Source organism: Haliaeetus albicilla, chromosome 6 (assembly GCF_947461875.1).
Source record: "Haliaeetus albicilla chromosome 6, bHalAlb1.1, whole genome shotgun sequence".
Classification (NCBI taxonomy): Eukaryota; Metazoa; Chordata; class Aves; order Accipitriformes; family Accipitridae; genus Haliaeetus; species Haliaeetus albicilla.
This window is the reverse complement of record NC_091488.1, coordinates 3254335-3277806: the sequence shown is the minus strand read 5'-3', so window position 1 is coordinate 3277806 and position 23472 is coordinate 3254335. Positions and strand designations below refer to the sequence as shown.

The following is a 23472-nucleotide window of genomic DNA, read 5'->3' as shown; positions in this document are numbered from 1 at the left end:
TTCCAGCAACCAAGTATTTCACATGCAAACCACCATACGTGGATTTTTTATTTCCAGCCAGCATGGTCCTTTGATCTTCCTACTCATCAACAGAAGTTCCAGGCTAGAGGTGTTAGTTCCAAATACATGTGAAAATGTTTGTCCTTTCAGATCTTGGGGAAGCCGAGGGCACTCAGCCTAACAAGTAACAGAAAGCAGTGAGTTATTTCACCCCACAGAAGTCTTCAAGGTTGACAGACTATATCCAGACAGCACCTTAACAAAACTACACAATACCTGAAATCACTGTAATTTCCCACAAGCAAAGCCTTAACCCATAATACCTTACAGTAATTGAAGAAATTACACTATTGACTCAACTTAAATAGGTGCATAACAAAACCAGGACAGTAATGTAAAAATGCACTGAGGCAAAAGTTCTTCTTCATCCATACTGGATGTAAGACAGAAATATTATCACCAGCCAAGACTACAATAATGTTCAATATCTATTTTAATACAGAAACTGCTCATGTTGTAAACTTAATTAGATAGTTACACCTTTAGTCTTATCTGTCACATAAAGATTGGATAAAGTGTTTCTACACAGGTAAATAAAAATTTGAGATAGCTAGCAAATCTCTATAGGATGCTGCTTTCACACCTAGAACTAGCATAAAAAATGGGGTTAAAAAGGCATTATCACAGCAGCTGACTCAACAGGTTCAAGACTGCTGTCTCTTACATTTGAAACCAAATCAAGTATTTTTGCTAATGAAGAACAGCTACTGATGTTCTGATGGGAATTTTTTTCATCTTTGCTGCTCAGTTTTACAGCTCTTCAACAAAAGTCTTTCTCGCCTAGCTGCTATTTGCAAGAGCCATATAAGCAGAAATATCAGCTGTATTCTGGACATGGATTCAACAAAATATTTAAGGGTAGTAAGTAATTTAAAACATCTTAGGCTATTTTGGGCCTTGATCCAGTACAGCTAAAGGGTTATTTGGCTCATTAGTTGATCCAGTGGCAAGGCAATAAAAAAATAAAGCAGGATAATTGGGAATACAGATTGTTGTAAATCAGTAATCAAATTATAACTGGGGGACAAGGCGGGAGGAATGCAGTAGTTGTAGGAAGTATTTTTCCCCCTCATATTTACACAAATAGAACTAACGCTAACAAATCAATGTTATAGGTTACCTGGTGATGAACTATTTTTGTTAAGGACTAACCAACATATAAATAACAAAAAAAGCCACAAGCTTGGGTATTAACCTCTTTTTTTTTTCTTTTTTTAATTACAAGACAATGAGCAACTAACTACACACTGCAACAGAGGTACAGCCAAAGATCAAATACTTCAAATTTTATATTTTTTTAGTAAAATCATAGAATTCTTAATTAGGCAAGAAAGCAGGTTCTGGTCTTTCATCAGATTAATTATACTCACCGAATATTTAACTTCTAAGTATTCAGATTTTGCTGGAACATCTGGGATCTCAAAAGCATAATATTTTTCCACTTTCTGTATAAAACAAAGATATTATTTTTTCAGTATCTCCCAACTGAATATTCATTCTGTCCAATAAGAAAGCTAATGAAATAAAGGCCAGCCAAAACATACATCTTAAATGTCATGGGCTTGATCATATATTACCAATTCTGCAACTCATTATAACCATCTAAAGATAGTAAGAATGTTTTAGTACCTGTATTTAATCTCTTTACATTTTCCTAGCATGAAGAGTTTCTACAGAATTGACTTACAAGTATACTAACCATTACAAAACAAAAACATACAATCTTAATAGCTCAGGAAACTCAGTAACAGTCTGCAAATTCACAGGCTTCAGACATACTCATGAGAATTGGTGGTTGCAGACCACCACAAAATCATAAAATGGCAGAGATGGAAAGGTATCTCCAGAGATTGTCTAGTCCAGCCGCCTGCTCAGAGCTGGGTCAACTAGAGCAGATTGCTCAGGGCCCTCTCCAGTTAGGTTTTGAGTATCTCCAAGGATGGAGACTCCACAGCCTCTCTGGGCAACCTGTGCCAGTGCCTGACCTCCCTTACAGTAAAAAAGAGGTTTATGTTCTGATAAATTTCCTGTGTTTCAAAAGGTACCTATTGCTCTTGTCCTCCACTGGGCACCAATGAGAAGAGTCTGCCAGAGTCATCTTTACTCCTACCCATCAGATGTTTATATACAATGATAAGATTTACATCACCAATCCCTTGCCCCAAATCTTCTCTTCTGCAGGCTGAGCAGTCCCAGGTCCCTGTCACATGACAGATGCTCCAGGCCCTGTAATTATCTTTGTGGTCCCGTGCTGGACTTGCTCCACTACATGCACGTCTTTCTCATACTGGGCAGCTCAGCTGAACGCAGCACTCCACATGTGTCTCACCAGGGCTGTGTAAGGGGGAAGGACCACCTCCCTTGAACCTGCTGGCAATGCTCTGCCTCACAGCCCAGGATGTCCATGGCTGCCTTTGCCACAAGGGTACGTTGTTGGCTCATGGTCAACCTAGTATCTGTCAGGATGACCAGGTCTTTTTTTCTGCGAAGCTGCTTTACAGCCAGTCCCACAGTCCACGGGGTTATTCCTCCCCTGGTGCAGGACTTGTTATTTCCCTTTGTGGAACTTGATGAGATTCCTGCAGGTCATGAGACATCTCCAGCCTATCGAGGTCCCTCAGAACAGCAGCACACCCATCTGGTACATCAGCCACTCTTCCCTGTCTTGTATTGTCTGCAGATTGGCTGAGGGTACTCTCTGCACCATCATCCAAGCCATTAACACCGACACTAAGCAGGATTGGACCTAGTATCGACCTCTGGGGTACACCACTAGGGACTGGGCTCCAGCTGGACTTTGTGCTGCTGATCACAACCCTTGAAGCCCAGCAGTGCAGCTGGTTTTCTGTCCACCTCGCTGTCCACTTACCTAGCCCATACTTCATTAGTTTGTCTTTGAGGATACTATGGGAGACAGTGTTGAAAGCCTTACTAAAGTCAAGATGAACAACAGCCACTGCTCTCCCCTTGTCCACCAAGTCAGTCAGTCATCTCTTTGCAGAAGGCTACCAGCTTGGTGAAGCATGACTTCCCCTTCATAAACCCACACCAAACACTCCCAAGCACCTTCTTGTGCTTTGTGTGTCTGGAAAACAGTTGTCCTCACAATTAGTTGCTCCATCACCTTTTACCAGGGCTGGAGATGAGGCTGACCAGCCTCTAGTTCCCTGGAATCTCCCCCTCCTTGCCCATGTTGAGGATAGCAGTGACATTCGCTTTCTTCCAGTCCTTACAAACCTCCTCTCATCAGCATGACCTTTTAAAGATAATCAAGTGTGGCCTCGCAATAACACTGGCCAGCTCCCTCCGCACTCATGAGTGCATCCCACCAGGTCCCATGCACCTGTGTCTGTCCAATTTGTTTAAATGTTCCCTAACCTGATCTCCACTGAGGACAAGTCTTCTGTGCTTCAGGCTTTCCTTCTGGTCTCTTGGGGTCAGGGATTGCTGAAGGCTGGACTTAGTAGTAAAGACCAAGGTGAAGAAGACATTGAGTATCTCGGCCTTTTCCATGCCCTTTTTCACGGCATCCCCTGTCCCTTTCAGCAGCAGGCCCACATTTTCCTTTAGTCTTCCTGTACCTATAGAAGCCTTTCCTACTGCTCTTTGCCTCCCTCACCACATTCAACTCCAGGTAGGTAGGCTTTGGCTTTCTTTTTCCACCATGATGTCACCTTCATTTGTCTGCCCTCTAATCCTGACCCATAAGCTCTTGACCAGCTCTTTGCCCATCCTTAGGCAGGACTCCATGCATGCCCATTGCTTTGACATGTAAAAGGCACTCCCCCTCCTTGCCATTCCAGCCTGTCCTTCTTAACCACATCCTATCTCACCATGCGTCTGTGATCCCAGTGAGACTGTAGCCCCGTAACTGCACGCAGTTCCTCCTTTTATACTGCATACTTTAGTGTACCAGCACTTCAGAGAGGCACCCAAGAGAGCTTATTTCCCAACCATCTGCCAGCTGTTTACTTTACTACATGCTTAGAACAGAATCATTTCTATGACAATATTGTATTTTTCATTTTGAGTGACTCGGGTTTTACTAGAAAGTAGTCAAGTTTGTTTACGTATCTCTAACAAAGATAGTTAAAGCCATCTCAAGTTCAGTACAACTTTACTGAAAGTTAAGTATCACTTCTGCTTTCTTCAAGAACAATAATGATTTTCCACAACATGCACAGCTTATCAGTTTCTAAGAATAACTGCCTTCGTTTTCCAAATAATTACAATATCCTGTGCAACACCACTATGGTACCTGCTGAAATGCCACGCTCTACCCTGTAATATGTATGCTCTGCCCTGTAATACTTCACAAACGATCTGCACCACTGTTATATAAAATTGTTATTATGTTATGCCATAACTATGCTAGAACATTACTCTTACTACAAGAATTCCTAGAGGGCCCTTAAATTAAAAAGCATATTTTCACTGGACAGTGCATTAAGTTCAGCACAGTATACACAGAGTCAGCATAATATACCACTACATTAAGTTTAATAAGAACGAAGTCACCATAAATTGGAATAAAATTTACAAATAAACAAAATACATGCACAGTTAGGTAAACTCAAAGTTATTTGCTTTTGAGGTTGGGTGGCTGGTTTGTTGGGTTTTTTCTCCTTAAATTAATAGCATCAGCAACAGCTCCCTCAGAGCACTACAACGGGCAGTTAAGTTTGCTACTTCTCATAACACTGCAGTTTTAAGGCTGCAAAGCCCAGGTAGGAGAGGAGAGGGCCCTCTGCTATAAATAGGAAGAAGGCAAATCCAGAAACAACTATGGCATCAACAGCTATGTGGAAGCAGAAAACAGTAATGTAACTTGGTACAAGAGCACCACTATGAAGAAAGAAAAGCATTACAAATTAGCATGCAAATGTAGATCTGAACTGTTGAGCCAAAGCAGCACCTCACACAAGCAGCACATCATAGCTGTAACATAAGAGATGGCAATGCATTGCTTTTAGCACATGCTACCGGTGGCCCCCTTCTTTTTTTTAATTTAAAATACACTCTCAGGCTTCAAACAAGTTCTTGTTGCAAACGCAAGCTGAACATAGTGTAAAAATAGTATGCTGCAGTGATTCATCTGCGTTATTCCACAGAGCTCAGCTCAATTACACAAGCGTCTGGTCATAACTGCAGTGAATGAATGCTTTGCTGCAGAGTAATCTGCCCTTCAAGTGGCCCTTCACAGAGCAGAAATGAGCAGCAGTGATTAGCTGCTAAGTTCCTAAGTGGAGTAAGGCTGCTTTCAAATTGATTTGTGAAGACTTGCTAACTTGGCAGCAGTGCAACCCATTGAAGCTACAATTAGCAGCAGGTGCAGGAGGAAATGATATGGCTTAAGTGTATCTGTTCCCAGGGACAAAGTTTGGTGCTGGCAAGGCCAAGATGCACACGCACACACGCACAGAGGACAACTTGTCTCAGTGCATAAATACCGGCTCTCTCCGCATCATCGCAAAACTGGGTATTCTGAATAAAAGAACTCTGGGTGCATGGCAAGTATGCTAGTAACCTTTCTGATTTCCAGCTAATGATGGAAGAATAAGAGTTTCTCAATTTCAAAGAAATGCCAAAACTGAGACTTGCGTTACTCTGAATGCATTGCTCATGAGTGCTCTGCTCACCTGAGCAATATTGCCATTAGCCTTTTAAAAATCTTTCAAAACACCAACCCTTAACAACACAGTAGTGGAACACTGGCTGCACATCACAGAACAGGGGAGTTCTTCTAAAGCGTATTAGCTCTTAAACACATACAGTCACAACTGTGTGGAGATCACTTTTTGGGAGCATTCACTCAGCTGAGTGCCACCACCATTTCAATTTGAGAGCCCTGCACACCCCTATGGAAACACAGATGCAAGGGCTGTATAACAACACACCACCTCTGGTGGTATGACTGCAATGAGAAGAAAGATGATGACTCCTTATGAAAAACAGACTAATACGGTATATAGCCAGGCAAACTGAGGTCTCTCAGAGAGGAACAAAAGAAAAGGAGGGTGCAGTAATGGGACAAACCCGCTACTTCCACAATTACCATGCAGGCAGCAAAAGGACACCCTGTTGTAGCGATGTAAGCCTGGCCAGATTTGGTGCCACTTGTTCACAGTCAATTTTGTGTTAAGCTGGAATAGCCGAGTTACTGTAATACCTTCCTTGAATAATCCTCTAAAGGCCCCACCAACAGCCCTGCTCTCCAATCCTATCTCTTCTCTTATCCCCCACATTACTAGTGCCATACCCTCCTGCTAGCTCCAGTTCTCATTAAACCCTTCCAGGAGACAGTAGCTATCAAAATCAGCAGAAAATTATGCCAGCAAAATAAAGCTGGATAGCCTTTTACCATGTTAGCAAAATTCAGTTTACTGAGGAGCCTGATGAATTCAAACAGAATTTGAATTCTTACTGTTCAGAAACAATTCTGGTAGGTTATTCCAGAGCTTCTCTGCATACCCAACTATCCTGCCTAATTTATTCATGAATTTAAATTTATAAATTTGTTCTTTTGCTAAAACTCTCCTTTAAATAGCTTTCTTGCTGCTCGTCCCCTTTTAATGTTTGTAGAGAGCAAAAAGGTCTTAACATTATTCTTCACTTTACTAGGCTAAAAAAAATTAAAGCTCTTTCATAGTTATCTCTGGTGTAACTGATTCTCCTTTTGTCTCATCCTTCTAATTACCATCTTTTGTACCTGATGTTGCTTGAGTTAGTCTTTCCTCATCAGGGTGATCAAGTGTTGTAATATTCTAGGTAAGATCTGAACAACACCTTAGTGCTGCTACTTCCCTATTCTTGCTGGGGATCACTCCTGTGTTACACTCAAGGACCCCAGAAGCACTACAGTCATGGTCCGGACAACACAGTTGGGTCTTTTACCCCAAGCTCTGGGTAAACTCAGTAAAAATTTGATAAGCTTTGAACTAACATCAGAAATAACAGTTCAAATACTTCCTGCATATGGTTTACCTTTATTTTTAAAAGCCATCTTTGAAGGTTAAACTATATTACTCCATTACCTCACTCACACTATTCTTCCTTAGCACACCATGGAACAGGGGAGGTTTCCTAAGATTCTATTAACAGATCTGTGTCTTTTTAAAGGCCTTTCCCCCTCCTTTCATTTCCGGAGTACAAGTGTTTGCATCCTCTCTTTTAATGAAGAATTGATTTGCCCCAAGTTTCCTCCCTCATTCGTCAAAGGGTCTTCAAACAGTGAGCTATGACAAACTTTTTTACCTATTGTTAAATTCATTCCCTTCCGATACATAACAATTAAGTTATAAGCAACTATACAAGAGAAATAACACCAAGAAAACTGCAAAAGCTGAATTTGCATCAGAGTTTTGAGAGAGAAAATAATCTAGAACAAAAAAAAAGTTTTACAAAGTACTAATGACGTGCATTTTCCCTGAATGACGTAAATAATGCACTAAGCTACACGTTGATGAAAAGACATCATGTCTTGCATGAATTTGCCATTTGAGAAACACTGCTCACATTTTCACTTTAACAACTGAAACTTTCAGAAGTACTCTAGCTTTGTATTAGATGACCTCCTGAGGGTCTTTCCAAACTGAATTACTATATGAACTTGTTTTTATTTTCCCTCATTTACATATTGTTAAATTCCATTCTTCCTGCATTTTTACTTGCCATTCCATTTCCTGATCAACTATTCAGGAACGAATCCTACAAAGTCACAAGACTGCCAGGCTAGGAAAAGTTAAAACTAATTCCACACCACCCAGTAATTACAACGAAAGCCAGCTTTGCCAGACTAATGACATGTTGCTTCAAGAAACAGAAAAATTTCTAAGCGTTCATTCTGAACACATCTTTTCCTCTAACTTGCATATTAGCCACCTTTCCCCACACAAACTTCTCACCTCTGCACCCCTGCCAAAAGACAAATGCTCTATGTAAATGAACAAGAAAGCTTTCTCACACTAGCAAACTAATTCAGTCCAAATGTGCAACTATCAGCGGTATCAGCTCTTTTCCTGCAGACTTATAACAAGTATTATATTACTGTATGTGCAAATTTTCCACTACAGCAACATTTTGGTTTTCCAATGTTCTTTTCAGGTTTGTTGAGCAAACAGAACACAGCAGAATAACACTATAAAACTATTGCCCATAGCTGTAAGCCCAGAACAGCTTAAGTTTCAAGACTGCATGACAGTTATCACAACTTGTTACCTCCTGTATAAGGGCACTATGACAATCCATGCTCTGAATGGCACCCATTCTAAAAAGATAAATCTGCAAGGGTGAAAGGAAGGATGAGACATGCCAAGAGATGAAGTTCAATACGACACCTGGTCAAATGCAAAGATGGTCTAATCCCAGTGTACTGACCTATCTGCTGAACAACACAATCTTTCATTTTAAACTTTGACACCATGAGCTGATACCCATTTAGGCATCAGAACTTCTATCTGTTCTGTATTCTCAAAAATAGCTCAGCAAGCAAACAAGACAGTCTGACATTCAACCCAGTTTCAAAGAAGCTAATGAATGAGTATTTTCAAAAACAGTACGTTTAAACCTCTGGTGGAACAATCATGTTGCAGATTTACCTTTCTTAAAGGAGTATGGATATTTGGGAAGACACTGGGACAGCTTTTACAGGCAGGTACACTTACACATGTCAGGAGTTATATATTTGCATCTCAGCATAACCTCCCCCACTGGACAGTGTTTCAACAGACTTTCCACCTTACAAACCAGAACAACAGCAAATGACCAAATAGGATGCTTGTAGACAAACCTTGGATTTGAACTTCATGATCTTATACTTCGGTGAAATGCAGTCATTAAATTCCTTGAAAACACTCATTATAGTTACCGGAGTCTCCGTCTCTTTGCCAGTGGATAGGTCAATTTCCTCAAAAACAGAAGTTTTTAAGTTAACAAAAAACACCAGCAGACATGACCAAGAAGTTGAATTTTGCTTTGCTATTATGAATCACGTATCTCTTCTTTAAGTGAAAACTACAATGCAATCAGCCAAGAAACCCCAAATTTAAAAAATATTATTTGAAACAGAGTGTTTAAAAAGCACTAAGTTTTCTACTAATACTTCAAGACAACTTTATTTTCTAAGCAGCAAGTCTAAAGATAACAATTTGACTGCAGTTGTTAGTTAGGGTCAGGGGGAAGCAGCAATGCTCTACTCTGCATCTCACATGATATCCTGTGTATACACTGGATTTTACCACCTACAGACAACACTGGCTTCAACAGTTCCCACAAACACACTACTAGAACTCATAACCTGCCATAAGCAGAATGAAAGGTACTTATGTTTGACATGCTTGAAAAGATATGCTTACTGTTTCACGTGGCAGTAGATAAACAGTTCTCTCAATATTTTTCACTGTCACACAACAGCTGACATAGGTGTTTGCAGATTCAATCCAAACTTTGCCAAACAAAAATACCACACCTAAGGAAGAAGGGCAGAGCAAAGAATTCAATATGCAATTCTTAAATTTACCATTCTTAATGCTGCTTAAAGCAGCTTATTATGTATTCTTACACAGAAACACAACCATTTCTGGATTAGGTCCTTGAACAACAAATCTTTCCAATGTATCAGCACATTCTAAATTTTTAAACACCAGCTTTACAAATAGATACCTGTGTAGTTCTTCATGCCCCTACCTCCATCACTATAGTAACACCTCGATATGTGAAATTCAAAATGACATGACACAGCCAGTCTTAGAATTCTGTTCTGATAGTCCATTTCTACCTACATTAGTTGGATAATTCATGGGGAGAGGAAGGAGACAGAAGTCAGTGAAAGCTGAAGATAATCAGAATGCCTGTGCTGTCAATCACTCCTGAAACATGTGTTACCTACAATTTTTCATTCTTCAGCTAGACCAGTAAAATTAACTCATTTTTCCTACACTTTAGTACCATGAGATCAAGACTCTACTACTAATAAAACCTGTAGAAATACATTCTGAAGACAACAACTAGAAGCTTATTAACTGTGAAAAGTTTTCAACTGACTTTTTAACAAATGAGAACATGGAAAGACGTATGACATCGCAAGAAATCCTGGATGCTAAGACAGCAGTTGTAACAAAGGTAGACATTCAGAAAGCCTATATAGAGCAGGACTAGCACAACTGACTTCACTGTGGACCATGTCATTATTGTACATGCACATCTCTGAGCCACAGAGAACTTGGCATTAGCACAAAATGCTGCAAACTGCTAACCAAGTGATGTTAAACTTTGAAATAACATAGAACAAAGCCAGCTGACTTTCACATACACTTTGTGAATTACAAGCAAAATAAGCTTCCAAGTACAACTCAAAAACCTGGCTTCACCTGAGTTCCCTTCAAACTCCAAACAATTTGGAATCTGATTACATGAAAGACACTCTTCCTACAGTACATTACTATTGATGAAATCAGAAACATCAGAGCTGAGACTGTCTCAGAAACAGTGTTTCACATAAAGAAGATTTTGGAACCTATGTTTCTCCTTGGTCTGACAATGCACAAACAGGTCCTTGGTTAAGAGTTATAATTTATCTTTGCCATGCAATCTATCAGGTGTAGAGGCACCTTTCTTACTCCATTAGATCAAAGATAAATCAGTAAAGATGCACTAAGACAGATGACAGGGTTAGAGTGACAGGCTAAGAAAAATAATTTCTTGAGTGCATGGAATAGATGTGAACAAGACTACTTTTGTCAAGGACAGAGAATACTGCGGTTTTGAAGATGATGAGCAAGGATACAAGCTTCAGCTGCACAAAGTATCTTAGAGATTTTAATACAGAGGCGATCTTCAAGATTTAGACAGTTTGAATAAAAGGATCTAAAAAGAGCTCAAATTACAGATCTAAGTGACAGGGAAGATGAAGTTCTTGTCCCCAGCAATCTTTTTTTTTTTTTTTTTTTAAAGGGATAAAAAACTCAGATAGGTTTATATCATACAGAAAGATGGAACTATGGGAGAGACCACAAAACAGTAGTTGGTTGCTTTAACAGCTGGCAATATTACGAGCATGGAGAAGTTAACCTGTCAGAGGCATACATATAAGCAGGTGAGGTAGAAAGAAGGATACATGAGCCAGTCAAAGATAGGGTAAAAGGCTGCCTGGATTGCAAAGACAAACTTTAATCAACTCTAGCATGGACAAGTAAGTGGTCTTAACCCCCAGACATCACAGATTCAGAGTAATTTAGGATGGAAAGAACCTTTGGAGGTCACCTAGTTGAACACCCCCATGCACACCACACCACCCCCCAAAAGCAGGGCTAACTTCAAAGAGTTCTCAGAGACATTTCATATGTAAAACCAAGAAATGAGAGAAGAGATATCAGGCCTTATCCCCTGTTAGCCTGATTATGGAAAGAAGAAACAAAGAAAAAATGGGAGTAAAGCTTATCAAACATAAAGTCTGCGAAAAGAAAGATCATGCTACCAATGAACCAAAAGGCAAGCAAAGTCATGAGACAAGGAAAATATCTTGCAGAGGGGAAAGAAAGGGCAGTTTTTATTTGTTATTTCTTTAAAATGTTAATAGGATTACAATTCGCAAGTTCTCTGCCTAAGATAGTAAAGGGAGTTTTGAAAAGTAAGCCTCCAAAAAAAATCATTAAGTTTGAAAGAGTCTTATGATTATGCTATAGTATTTACTCTTCAGGCAATGCATTTGACATCACAGCAAATGAGGCATAAACAAAGATCATGAACTTGTTAAACAAAAAGCAGTATCAAAATTTTCCCTTCTACATTACTAATTGAAAACAGGTGCAGTCTTTATTATTCAATCCTGAAAAAGTCATAATGAGAAAAGAACACTCCTTGCATGCGAGGAACAGAAATCCTTTCATAATTATGTTCCATTCAGCAACCACTGACTTGGAAGACAAAAAGAAGGAAAAAGAACAATAGTGGGGTCTTTAAAAGTAGCAATTTTATATTAAAGCCATTGATTTCATCAAGATATCTATGATTATTACCACTCCCATCACCAAGCTGTTCAGCCCGGCACAGTCTCATATTTAAGTCTGGCATCCCAACTCACAACAAAAGGTGTAACAAAGAAACATATCTGACTCAATGCTTACAGCATCAACCCAAAAAACCTTCAACAACATACGGAAGAACCTTCCGGTAAACCTACATGAAGCACAAATTAGAAACCCAAGATCCTAAAGCTGCTGATGAAATGAGAGACGGATGGGAAGTACTTAGAACAGATGTGAACACGACTTCTTTTGTCAGGGCTGAGATCAGAATGCCGCCATTTTGAAGATGATGAGAGCTAGGATTCACACTTCAACTGCACAAAGTATCTTAGGGATGTTAATCCAAAGACAATCTTCAAGATTTACACAGTTTGAATAAAGGGACCTAGATAGACCTTGTATTTTTCAGGCCACCTTCCTCCCTTAATAGACATACCTTTCCTTCCTATAAAATTGTGCAACTGCTTTCTAATAATCCACCAGAATTTTAAGTTACATTTCCAGAAATAGGAAGAAAGCATGCTCGATTGTTGCACCACTGAGTAAGAAATTAACAACATCAACTTATTCCTGGAGTGCACTGGGTTTTAAGGCTGCCAATGGGTCACCAACATTGAGAAGTGGTAGTAGCTCCCTTTGTACCTCCCTACTGCTATACTAGGCCAAGAGACGACATTCTTACTTTTCCCAGTCATAGTGCCCTGCACTGAGGACAGAGGTGTGGAAAAACAAGACATTAATGTACAAGTTATGAAGCACAGAGAGACAGGGTATCTAGACATCATTTAGGCAAGTCTGAAAATCCCAGTTACATAAAAAGAATCAGAATGGCATTTTCTGCCTTTAACTGAACAGTTACCTGGCTGACTGTACTGATCTTCATAAGCATCCAGCCAATAAAATCTTAAGACTTGATCATCATTTTCCCCATTCACAAGTGGAAGGAGATTGGGGTCCAGCTGAACTTCTGCCACTACTAGATCAGCTTCATCTTCATCAATTCTGTCCCAACATGAGATACCTGGGAGAGAACAACTTCTGCAGGTTTTGCAGAAGAAGAAAGAAACAAGAAGTAAACTTATGCCTTTACTATGACCACCCTTTTGCTTTTTTTCAGCCCTATAATCTCACACCTTTTGTTGCTCTTTCCACTACCAAGCAACATTCCCAACAGTTGGGTTTCCTCAGATTTCTTCTGAAAAGAAGGATGGAGTGACAAAGAGAGAAACCCACATGCAAGTATGGTTCTCAGTACACAACAGGCAGGCTTTAAAAATCATTCAACTGGTATTTCAGCCTTGGTCATTCAAGCCTTTAAACAACAAATATATCCACCCATCTGTACAAGCTGCTTAGTGGGAACAAGAGATTATTTCAACAGAACTACCTTTTCAGTCATTAAATGTTTAAGTCTTTTTGCTCATTCAAATATTTTACAGTTTAAAATTATGGAAACGTATGATTCAAGATTCTTCCAAACAATCAAAAAAAACAGGAAAAAAAAAAAAACTTTTTTCCTATTTCCAAAGATATAGCTGTTCACCATGTGAAATTACTTTTAGCAACAATACTTTTAACTACAACTAATGTTACAAAATACCTTCATAGTTGCTTAGAATAAGCATCATTAGCAATTCCTCATTTTTGCTTATTGGCATTGAAGATCATTGTTCAACACCCACATTGAGTCACCTCAATATACTGAAATGTGTTATGTTGTCATGTGCTAAATCCCAAAGACATCAAGTATTTTTCAGTTAATTAGCTATCAGCATGTTCAACATTACCATTTTTAACGTCACTACAAAAAAAACCATCACATAGCATTATCATCATTCTGTCTGTATCATAATTATCCCATTGGCAAAGACAAATATGAAGATAAATCTAAGGCTTATTGGTAGAAGAAAAAAAAAAAGAAAAAGAGATTCTTACAAGACAGATGTCTCTTTCTTCTCTGATTCCAGCTGCTCTGTCTCTTTCTTTTCAATTTCCTCATCCCTCTTGAAGCTTTCAGCTGTCTCAGGTATAGTTTCCACATGCTCTGCTTCCATAGGTTCATCAAAGTCCTCCTCATCAAAATCCATCATTCCCTGATCAGCATCTGGAAGTGTTGCACATAGCACTAAAGGCTTGAGTCATTAACATGACACACTGTATACTACAGCAGTATACATAGATAGCATACTACATGCATGAACGTAATATACAGTATTAATATACAAACAAAATATCACATTTTAAGCTATCTAAGCATCTAATTAGCATTAACTAAGAAATGTTTTAACACTAATATGCCATATTTAAAGAGTTTCCAGAACTGGGTTTTTATTTCTTTTTGATACCTTCAATAGCTTTCTCTTCTATTGTCTTCACTATTCCCCCATTTTCTGTAGCTTTTTGCACATACTTGGTATCCTCTTTTTCAGAGTCTATGACAGATTTTGCTGTGTAATTGGGACGTTTAGGATGAAACGAAGCTGGAGGAAAAGCTTCCTTTCTGAGATGAGCAGGAGCTTTCTTTGATATAGGGGTGATTACCTGAAAGACATTTTAGCCATGAGTTTAAAAAAAATCTCTTAAGAGCAAAAAAGGAAAAAAAAATAAAATCTAGCACTTGCTATTTGCACAACTAGTAACCTGGGATAGAGGAAAAGCTCCACATATTTTGCATGATAGCTAAAACTCCCTAGAAGTAAACTTTAAATTCTTATGTGTTTCTACTATAATTTTAAAAAGCAGTTTACAACAGGCCATGGTTGACATTTAATTAAGTTTGTGGTTACTTTCACTATTTTCCCCACATAGCACTACTCCATTCCTAAATTAAAACCTCTGTGTCACCTGCGTATGTGACAATATACATCAGGCAGGGACAGAGCCTGGAACAATCACAGAAGGCCAATCTGGCAGTTTACACCTGTTCATATCAGCAATGAGTTCAGGACGTCTAGAAGACACCATGGATCTAGAAAACAGAGTGCTTCTCCATTGGATTTCTTCATGCTACAGACATGGCAGGGAGAGTGAAGAAAACAAAGAAAACTCATTTCAGCATGCTCTGCAAGTCTAAAATCTGAGGCAATAAGTACATAGTTTGTTTTTCAGACAAGATACCACTACGGCAGCAGCTACAGAACCTCTTTTTATGGAAGATGCGTATGAAGTACCCTCCGCCATGACCAATGACAGGTCTCTCCATCTACTGGCCCTTGACCTGCGGCAAGGTCCAAAACCTCTATCTTTTGGGAAAGCTGTTATCTACCGACATAGAATTTAGAGTTGCCAACAATCGTTTCTAGGGTTCCAGTCTCAGTACAGCTACTTCTACTGTGGCAAATGCCAAACTCAGCCCTTCACTCACCTTAAACAGAAAGCAAACATTACTTAATCTACCTTCACCAACAATTTTTTGCCAGCTCAGCCAAATGCATTTATTCATACTTATATTCCTGCTCATCTCCTGAAGTAGAAAGCATCACTGCCGTCTTGCTTTTTATGCCCCTTTGTTTTCTAAGGCTGGACTCTTCATCCTCTTCATCTGTTTCATTGTCTAAAATCTCCAATTCCTCCTCCTAGGATCACAGAAGCTATCATCTGAACAGCCTGTCTGGGAATTAATTCCCTTCTCAATGTTTCCTACTAAAAGTGACCACTGTTTTGCACTGTAAAGACAAAGATCCTCTCTTACTGTATCTCCCCCTTTTTTTCTTTTTCAATTACTTTTAGGCTCCAACACAACTGCTGAAATGAGTGCCACTCGCAATTATTATCTGCATAAGAGCTGATGTCACTATTACACAAGGTTTCACAAATCGGATTTATCTACTCTACTCCATTTGCCCTCTACAGACTCTTACCAAATATCTCATTGTATTTCCAGCTATAACATCCTTCTCATTTACCAGAACTCTTAACAAAATGCTAGCCTTCCACCCTTGGCAGCCAGTCCCTCCTTTCACTCCAAAATCTTCCACTAGGGTCAACTTCTATCCATAGCTTCAATTTTCCATTTGCTTTTCATTTCTGCAGAAGATGAGTTTCTTATCCTTTTCCACAACCACAAATAGAGTCTCTTATGCTTATTTCACTTCCCATCATCCTTTCCTTGCCACAAGGGTCTTTTCTACTCTTAGGAAAAAAGAGACAAAGCAGAAACTCACCTTCATGTGATACACCGGACATTATAAAGACAGTTTCACCTGTCAAATGTAACAGCTATATACTACTACTATACTAACGATATAGATGGAGTTGTATTGTGTTTAAGTATTAACATGGAAAGGGAAGACAGAAAAATGCATGAAGTTACACAGTAACATTGCTAAGGAAACTAATGAGAAAGGTAATCTAGAAGCAGAAATAAAAGACAACAACATTCAAATCAACCGAAATACAGATTAATGAGAACTTTTTTGATTTTTTCCATTACCTTAGGAGTTTGGGATTGCACAGAGAAAGGATTCAGTGGTACTCCAGCAGATCTTTTCCTTTTCAACATTATAATTGGTGGTGGACTTATCTGAACAGTCTGAATATTAAAAGAAAAGAGAAAGTGACAAAATGAAGGTGGTGTTCGGTGTTTTCTTTTGCCTCGGTTAGTAACATTTTCCACCAAAGACAAAAGAAAGCCACCAGTATTTCTCGTTTGCCAAGAAAACACACCTCCTGATATACAGCTCAGCCACGTAAAAAGAAAAAGTTATCTGAGCAATCAGCCCATGAAGACTGACGCTAGATTTTTTTGGTAAACAGTTTGAGAGAAAAACTGTCATCAAAGAGTGAAACACTTTTCAAACAGCAGGCATTTCAATAGCTAACTGTGCCTTTAATGCACAAATATCAGAATAACTGGTGGGCTGTTCCTCATGTCTGCTGAAACAGTAGTATTGAGCACACATGCCTTAAGAAAGGCAGAAGTGCTCTTTCAGCACTGTCACACTAGAGGAAAACCCGTTTTAATTTATTTACATGCACAGATATTTTTTACTCATCAACAGCTAGTAACAAAAGAAAATTTTAGAGAACAAACAACAAAGCCAAAAAAACAATAGCTAACTACTAGTTAAGTAAAGAGAAGCCATAGTGTAATTATTAGCATTATTTCCCCTAATCAATGCTCCACAAAATTTGACAGCATTAAAATGCATTTGCTTAATGATTTGAGAGTTTTTGATAGCCTAAGGTATAACTCTCAATCAGATATCACAGGGAGAAGTAAAATAATAACCGTACAAAACCAAGAGAACAACTTTACATTGGAACATTTATACCCCTCTTACTGCTCTGTAAAAACACATTATGCTTATTACGATACAACATATTTCAATTCAGTATCTCACCACTACAGCAGTTTCACGGTTTACATGTAAGCAATCCTTTCCATTTTACAGAATCCTGCTAAAGGGCATTAACTCATTAAGAAGTCATTAATGACAAGGAACAGCCTCACTTGAGACAGTCCAAGCCTGCTACAGCAGCCATCCTGCACTCCTAACTCAGAGAAGTGTTAATCTGGTTCTCTGTAGCAAACTGTGGAAAGCAGGAGGAGGCAGACAGAAGTTCAGGCTACATCATCTGCTGAAAACAGTCCTCCTTCAGGTCCCCTCATGAACCCAAACACACCAGATGGAAATATGCTACAGTATACTGGCTGGAGCATGGTGATACACATACATGGTATATGCAATTCAGATGCAGGTTAAGTCCCGTTTCACTCCAGGCTGACTAAAACGTAGAAGGGTGCATTAGCACAGGCTCTACATCACATTAATATAAACCATGTCTAATCAGGACATAGTAGTTTTGGCTTATCAAACCAATACAGTCACGAAACTTCTGCATGGTGGAGATGACAGGTAGGCTGCATACATACATGGAATATACCAAGCAGATGTGCTATGGAAGAAATCAATCTTACATGGTCTAGTTTTAAGAAGAACTTTATTTTCTTGAGATGTTCCACGGCAAAAAAAAAAAATGCATTAAGGTGTTTCAAACAGATTTTATTAACATACTTACTTCAGCATTAAGATCTTGAAGAATATCGCCCAGTAAATCATCCTTTGACAGGTCCACAGTTTTCTGCAAAATAACAGATTAGCCAAACAGTTCTTAGTTATATGTGCAAACCCAATCATGAGACCAACAGGAAACGACTAAAGGGTTTCCACAAAACACACGTTTTCAGGAATGCTCCATATCTAAGAGATTGTAACAGGAGTTTATGTCTTGCTAGACACGAGAAACTGAAATGAGCCCTTGCTTTATTCCACTCCCACTAAACCACTGCAAACAAGTTAGAAATCTTTAAATTCAAAAACATAAAAACTTACATCTGTGTTTTTCTTCCCAGCACTGGCTATAAACATAGACTTAATTGTGTTTGGCTTTGACACCACAGATTTTTTCACGTTCTTTTTATCAACCGTAGATGTTTTGCCACCTTTTCCTACAGAAAAATATAAAAATGTGAATTTTGCATCAGCAAAGCTCAGTGTTTAAGGGTCCAGGAATAGATAGCTGAGGTAGTATATTTTTTCCACCTTCACACTGCTGGCTGAGATGAGGCTTAATCATCTTTCATTTGCCGTCAGCTTTGTAATGGCTGTCATGCACACACAAAAAAGCGCAAAACCCTATCAGCACCCTATCTTTCCTAGTCGCATCAGAGATGATCTTTGCATACCCAAGTTCATACTCCAGAAAAAGGACCAAGATACTTTACATGGAAACATCTCCTGAAAAAAACACAAGTGTCCAGGAGTTTAGCACTAGGTTTGGATTCCCAACACCAGACTCAATTTCTCAGTTTGCCAGCAACTTCATAAAAGTTGTCAAAATCATTTGATCCCAGATGCTTAAAAGCATGCAGGTATTTTAGTGGCAAAAGAGACCAAGCATCCTTTAGACACCGGCTTTGGAAACCAAGATCATTCCTAGATGCATTTGTTCTAGAAGTGAATACATATCCCGCAGAGGGCCATAAGCAAAATTGCCCCAGTAGTGCTGAAGTAGTTAGCAGTGATTTTACCTCAACTTGTGGACCTCTACCTTCCATATCACAGGGGCTAAGCAAAATCCACAGTCACAGGCACAGAACTATAGTGCTTCAAGTAACATGTTATTTGGCCACATTCACCACATACTGATGCCAAGAAGCTGCCCATTTTAGGTACCTTTTAAAAGCCACTGGAAGCCATTCTACAGCGGTCATGTTGAACCTACCTTTCTTATTGGAACCAAGAGCATCATCATCCAGATCTTCATCAAAGATTTCCCTTCCATCTTCCACATAACCTATCCCATCTGTAGAAAAACAAATTGTTAAAGATTTACATTTTAAATTCTGTCTACTGATATTTCTAAATATATTCGTAATCAAATGTTTTACATATTTTAAACTTTTCTCCTTTAATATAGAGCAAAAGTTATAAATGCAGAAGTATTAAAAACTAGAGCACTCCCAGCCGTACCTTCTATTAGACTAAATACACTTATTATGTGTTTAATTAGAAATTATCAATTACAGTACTTCTTGTTAAAGTTACGTCACTGATAACTGGAAATAAAATTTCAAAAACTTCTTAATGGAAAAATATTTTCATTACCATCCCAATACACTACTATGAGAACAATGCAAAAGATTCATTTCCATATAAAAGCTTATCTTTTTCTTGCCTCCTAAAACAATTTGTAAGAACATACTAACTATAACATTATGAAGCCTAATTGAGTTATAACACTATAATCAAAATAATTCTCCAAATGTATCTTAACTTACCATCATCAACAATCCAGTCATCATCCTGACGTTCTCTGACCATCTTGGAGTATTCTTCCTCATCTATTTCATCATAAACACCTGTGAACTCCTCAACCTACAGTTAAAGTATACTGAGGATTAATAATTCCCATCCCATTACTTATTAATATAGGTCATCAGTAAGAACATAAAAGTTCCCAAGAAATGCATGGTTCCCTACACTGTTACATTGTTCACAACTAGTAAGCACACATTCAGTTTAAGCTTCTTTTTTGGCAGTGACAAATTTTTAAAATTATCACAGTACGCTGAAACTCAAAATCTACTGAAGCATTGGTAGAGATTTCATTTGAGACTGACTTGCTTTATTGCTCATTTCACATTACAAAAAAACCCCACCAAAACCCCAAAAAATCCTAGCAATGGAGACTTCTGACCTTTGGCTCTATTTCAAACACCAAGATGACCTCAGTGAAAAGGAAGGGGATTTGATGTGCTCAAGTGTAATGCTAAAAATGCTCTTTTGTGCCTCAGAGTAAACTTGCACGTTAATGATCTACGCACGCCAGGCTTCTTTAGATTTATCCACCTCAACATGCAAGTCACTTCCTATTGGCATTACAATTAATTGGACAGTATCAGTGTTACACTGCTAGATTTCAGTTCTATCAGGTAAATACCTAAATTTTGGTTTCTTTGTGAAAACATAGCATATCAATATTAATGCATTTCGGTCACGTAAAGCTTTGAAATTCATTTAACGTTTAAAATCATTTGACATTTAAAAAAAAAAAAAAAAGTACTTCCTATCATAACATTAATTACACAATTAAATTTTAAAATTTATCCCTGTGGGATAGTTACCAAGCAGTAACAAGCATGTTTGACTTGCAGTTAATAAAACAGGTTTAGTTTTGAAAACAGAAAGAAGCAAATAAATGATACCAGAAAGCAGCAAAACAGTTACATTCTGAAAAACATACACCGTTAAAGAAAAAAAAGCTGATCTGAAAGGCAGATTTTGTTTCCTGTAACTTTTAGATACGTATTAAAGGGTAGTTAAGCATCTCAGCTCCTATTCACTTTCTAATAAAAGAAAAGAGGAGGAATTTTCACCTCATATTTTATTTTTTCACCAGCTTTGGCTTTTTTCAGACGTTCCAGTGCTTCTTGCTGGCCTCTTCTAGACTTCTTCTCACGTCTAGAACGTGATGCTGCAAAACTTCCAGACTCATGCATAGCTGCAATTAATTAAATAGAAGAGAAATAAGTTTAGTAATGAGCTGCTGTTACCTTTGGTACTTAGCATTCAGTGATGTATTAATAGATGGTTGCAGTTTTGCTTAAAATGAACATAGAGACCTACTTGGTTAAAGGCACACAGATGGCTCCTGATGAGCCAATTCTGGAATTATACCAGAGGCATGGTCTCAGACAGATACAGAGATCAAACAGAGTTCGTGCCAGTTCATATTCAGCAATACGCTATCACCTAGATTTCCAAAGCATCTCTCAAATCTCATCAACCCTTATCTGAAAAGGATCCCCCCACTCTTTCTTTGGGAATTTCCAGCTCCTTTTATTTTGCATGTCTCCATGACAACTCAGGAACAGACAGACTTAGAAAAGGCCTATATTGCTACAAAGCAGTAATTTTTTTTTAGGTGGTTTCACAACGTTTAAGAGTGCAGCTAGGTTGAGATGAACGAGTAATCTGTTGGCAGCAGAAGACTGCTGCCCCCCTTCCTCTTACGCTTTCTTCCCTTCACAGCGCTCTCCCCAGCAAGGTGCTCTCCGTTTCTCTTGACCTTCCTCTCTCCCTCTTGATTTTGATGGGGGGACACACGTTTATCTGACCACAGAGAATGAATGGTCCCAATCCAACATATGAAAGCGGACAACTAGCCCAGGAACAAGCCTATAGGTTTTGTGTGAGGAGCTGAACCCCCCGGCTGCAGGCAGAGGAGACCCAGGGCTAGCACAAGCGGCCAGGCCAGGCCAGGCAGCCAGAGGAGAAGGCCAGTCCCTTCCTGATGACAGCAGGAGGCCAAACGGTTAATGGAGTTGCACCTAGGCAGTGTGGCCGAGACGAGTAAGTAAGGATTTGTATCGCTAAGGGACACTTACGCTACCTGGCACCATCTGTGGAAGAACTGCAAAGACGCAAACACTTTGGGTGTATTTCTACCGAGATTTTTCTGTCAAATCTTTGCGCTCACCGTAAGCAAGCGCCTCAGGCAACGTCCTCCTGAGGAAAACGTTATTTTCAACCCCACCTGAGACCACCCACTGCCCAGCAGCGAAATGCCGGCGCGTCCCCAGCCTGGCAGCCCGTGAGGGGCGAGGGGGGGAAGGTAACCCTCCGGCCTTCCCGCCCGGGATAACCCGGCCTCACCGCTGTGAGGAAACCGACCCCTCTCAGAGCTGCAGCCCGCCCGCCTGCCGCGCACGCGCGCTCTCCTCCTCCCCACCCCTCAGCGCCGCTGCCCCGTTGCTTTCCCCCCCCCCAGCCCCGGGCCTAAACCCGAGAACGATGGCAGCCACCTCCCCGCCGCGGAGGCTGCCACCCCGGGCTCGCCCCGTTCCCCTCCCAGCGAGTTTCCCCCCCCCCCGACAAGTCTCTCACCGTCCCGGCTCCGAACGCCGCTCTCGGCCATGGCGCCCGCCGCCCCCTCCGCTGGCGCCAAGGCTCCCGAAAGTGGCGCGAGACGGGAGCCCCGCGAGCCGCCGCCGGGGCGGCAGCCAATCAGCGGCCCAGGAGGCGGCTTCGGGTCCACCCACCCCCCCCCCCGCGCGCGCGGGGCGGAGCGGGGCTGAGGGGGCCGCCGCCCGCCTCTCTCCTCACAGGCGGACGCGGGGCTGAGGGGGCCGCCGTCCGCCTCCCTCCTCACGGCCGAACGCGGGAGGGAGGCCCCCGGCGAGGCGGAGCCGCTTCTTTGGGCGAGGCCCGGGCTCCGGCCGAGGCCTGGGCTGGCGCTGGAGGCTTCAGCCGCCGGTGTGCAGCCGCTGGTTCGTCCCGAGAGGGGTGTGAGGGGCAGCAGCGAACGGATCGGGGCCGTCCCGCCAGTTGCGCCTGAGGGGCGTCCGGCGGGGCTCCCGCTGCTGCGAGGATGTAGGGGCCCATAAACCCTAGTGGTACGGTGCCTTAATTGGGGCAGAATAACGTAAATGCACTGAATTGGGAGAGGGTGGTGGTTGACGTCGGTCGCCTACAAGCTGCAGCGTGAGGGTCAAGGACAGCCTGCGACAACGTTGTCAGCAGTGGATCGGTCCCTGCCGGGAGAAACGGGCATTTCCCACACGGTTTTAAACAATATATAACCACTGAAGCTAGAAGAGTGATCGTGACAGGCTATGGCTAACATCCGTTGGAGCCATGGCTTTCTTTTTGCATGTTTAAAGCAGGCGTTCTCCTCTGTCACGAGTTTCAGGAACTCCTTCGGTAAATCACTCCCTAGCCTCTTCAAAGGCAGGTAGTGGCTGGCCAGTTTAGTGACAAAATAGCTAACGTGATGGATGTCCTCCTATTTCCCAAATCCCTTCACTTTTTTTTTTTTTTTAAAACTTCCTTGCTAGACACACACACAAAAAAATATTCAGACTGGATTTCTTCAGAAGCCAAGT

At 40.5% G+C, this 23472-nt stretch overlaps 1 protein-coding gene across 1 annotated transcript in view; it reads right to left on the bottom strand.

Moving 5' to 3' along the window:
- POLA1 (DNA polymerase alpha 1, catalytic subunit) overlaps positions 1 to 22603 on the bottom strand; it is a 201324-nt gene extending 178721 nt beyond the window's left edge. Inside the window, exons 1-14 of the mRNA XM_069784870.1 lie at positions 22475 to 22603; positions 20965 to 21089; positions 19867 to 19963; positions 19311 to 19391; positions 18419 to 18534; positions 18105 to 18167; positions 16516 to 16614; positions 14429 to 14624; positions 14019 to 14187; positions 12943 to 13121; positions 9414 to 9526; positions 8849 to 8965; positions 1431 to 1505; positions 39 to 177 (exon numbers count right to left, since the gene is read on the bottom strand). Coding sequence (XP_069640971.1) covers positions 39 to 177; positions 1431 to 1505; positions 8849 to 8965; positions 9414 to 9526; positions 12943 to 13121; positions 14019 to 14187; positions 14429 to 14624; positions 16516 to 16614; positions 18105 to 18167; positions 18419 to 18534; positions 19311 to 19391; positions 19867 to 19963; positions 20965 to 21089; positions 22475 to 22505 — 1600 coding nt within the window. The 5' untranslated portion in view covers positions 22506 to 22603. The remainder of the gene's footprint in view (positions 1 to 38; positions 178 to 1430; positions 1506 to 8848; positions 8966 to 9413; positions 9527 to 12942; positions 13122 to 14018; positions 14188 to 14428; positions 14625 to 16515; positions 16615 to 18104; positions 18168 to 18418; positions 18535 to 19310; positions 19392 to 19866; positions 19964 to 20964; positions 21090 to 22474) is intronic.
- Positions 22604 to 23472: the final 869 nt, after the last annotated feature.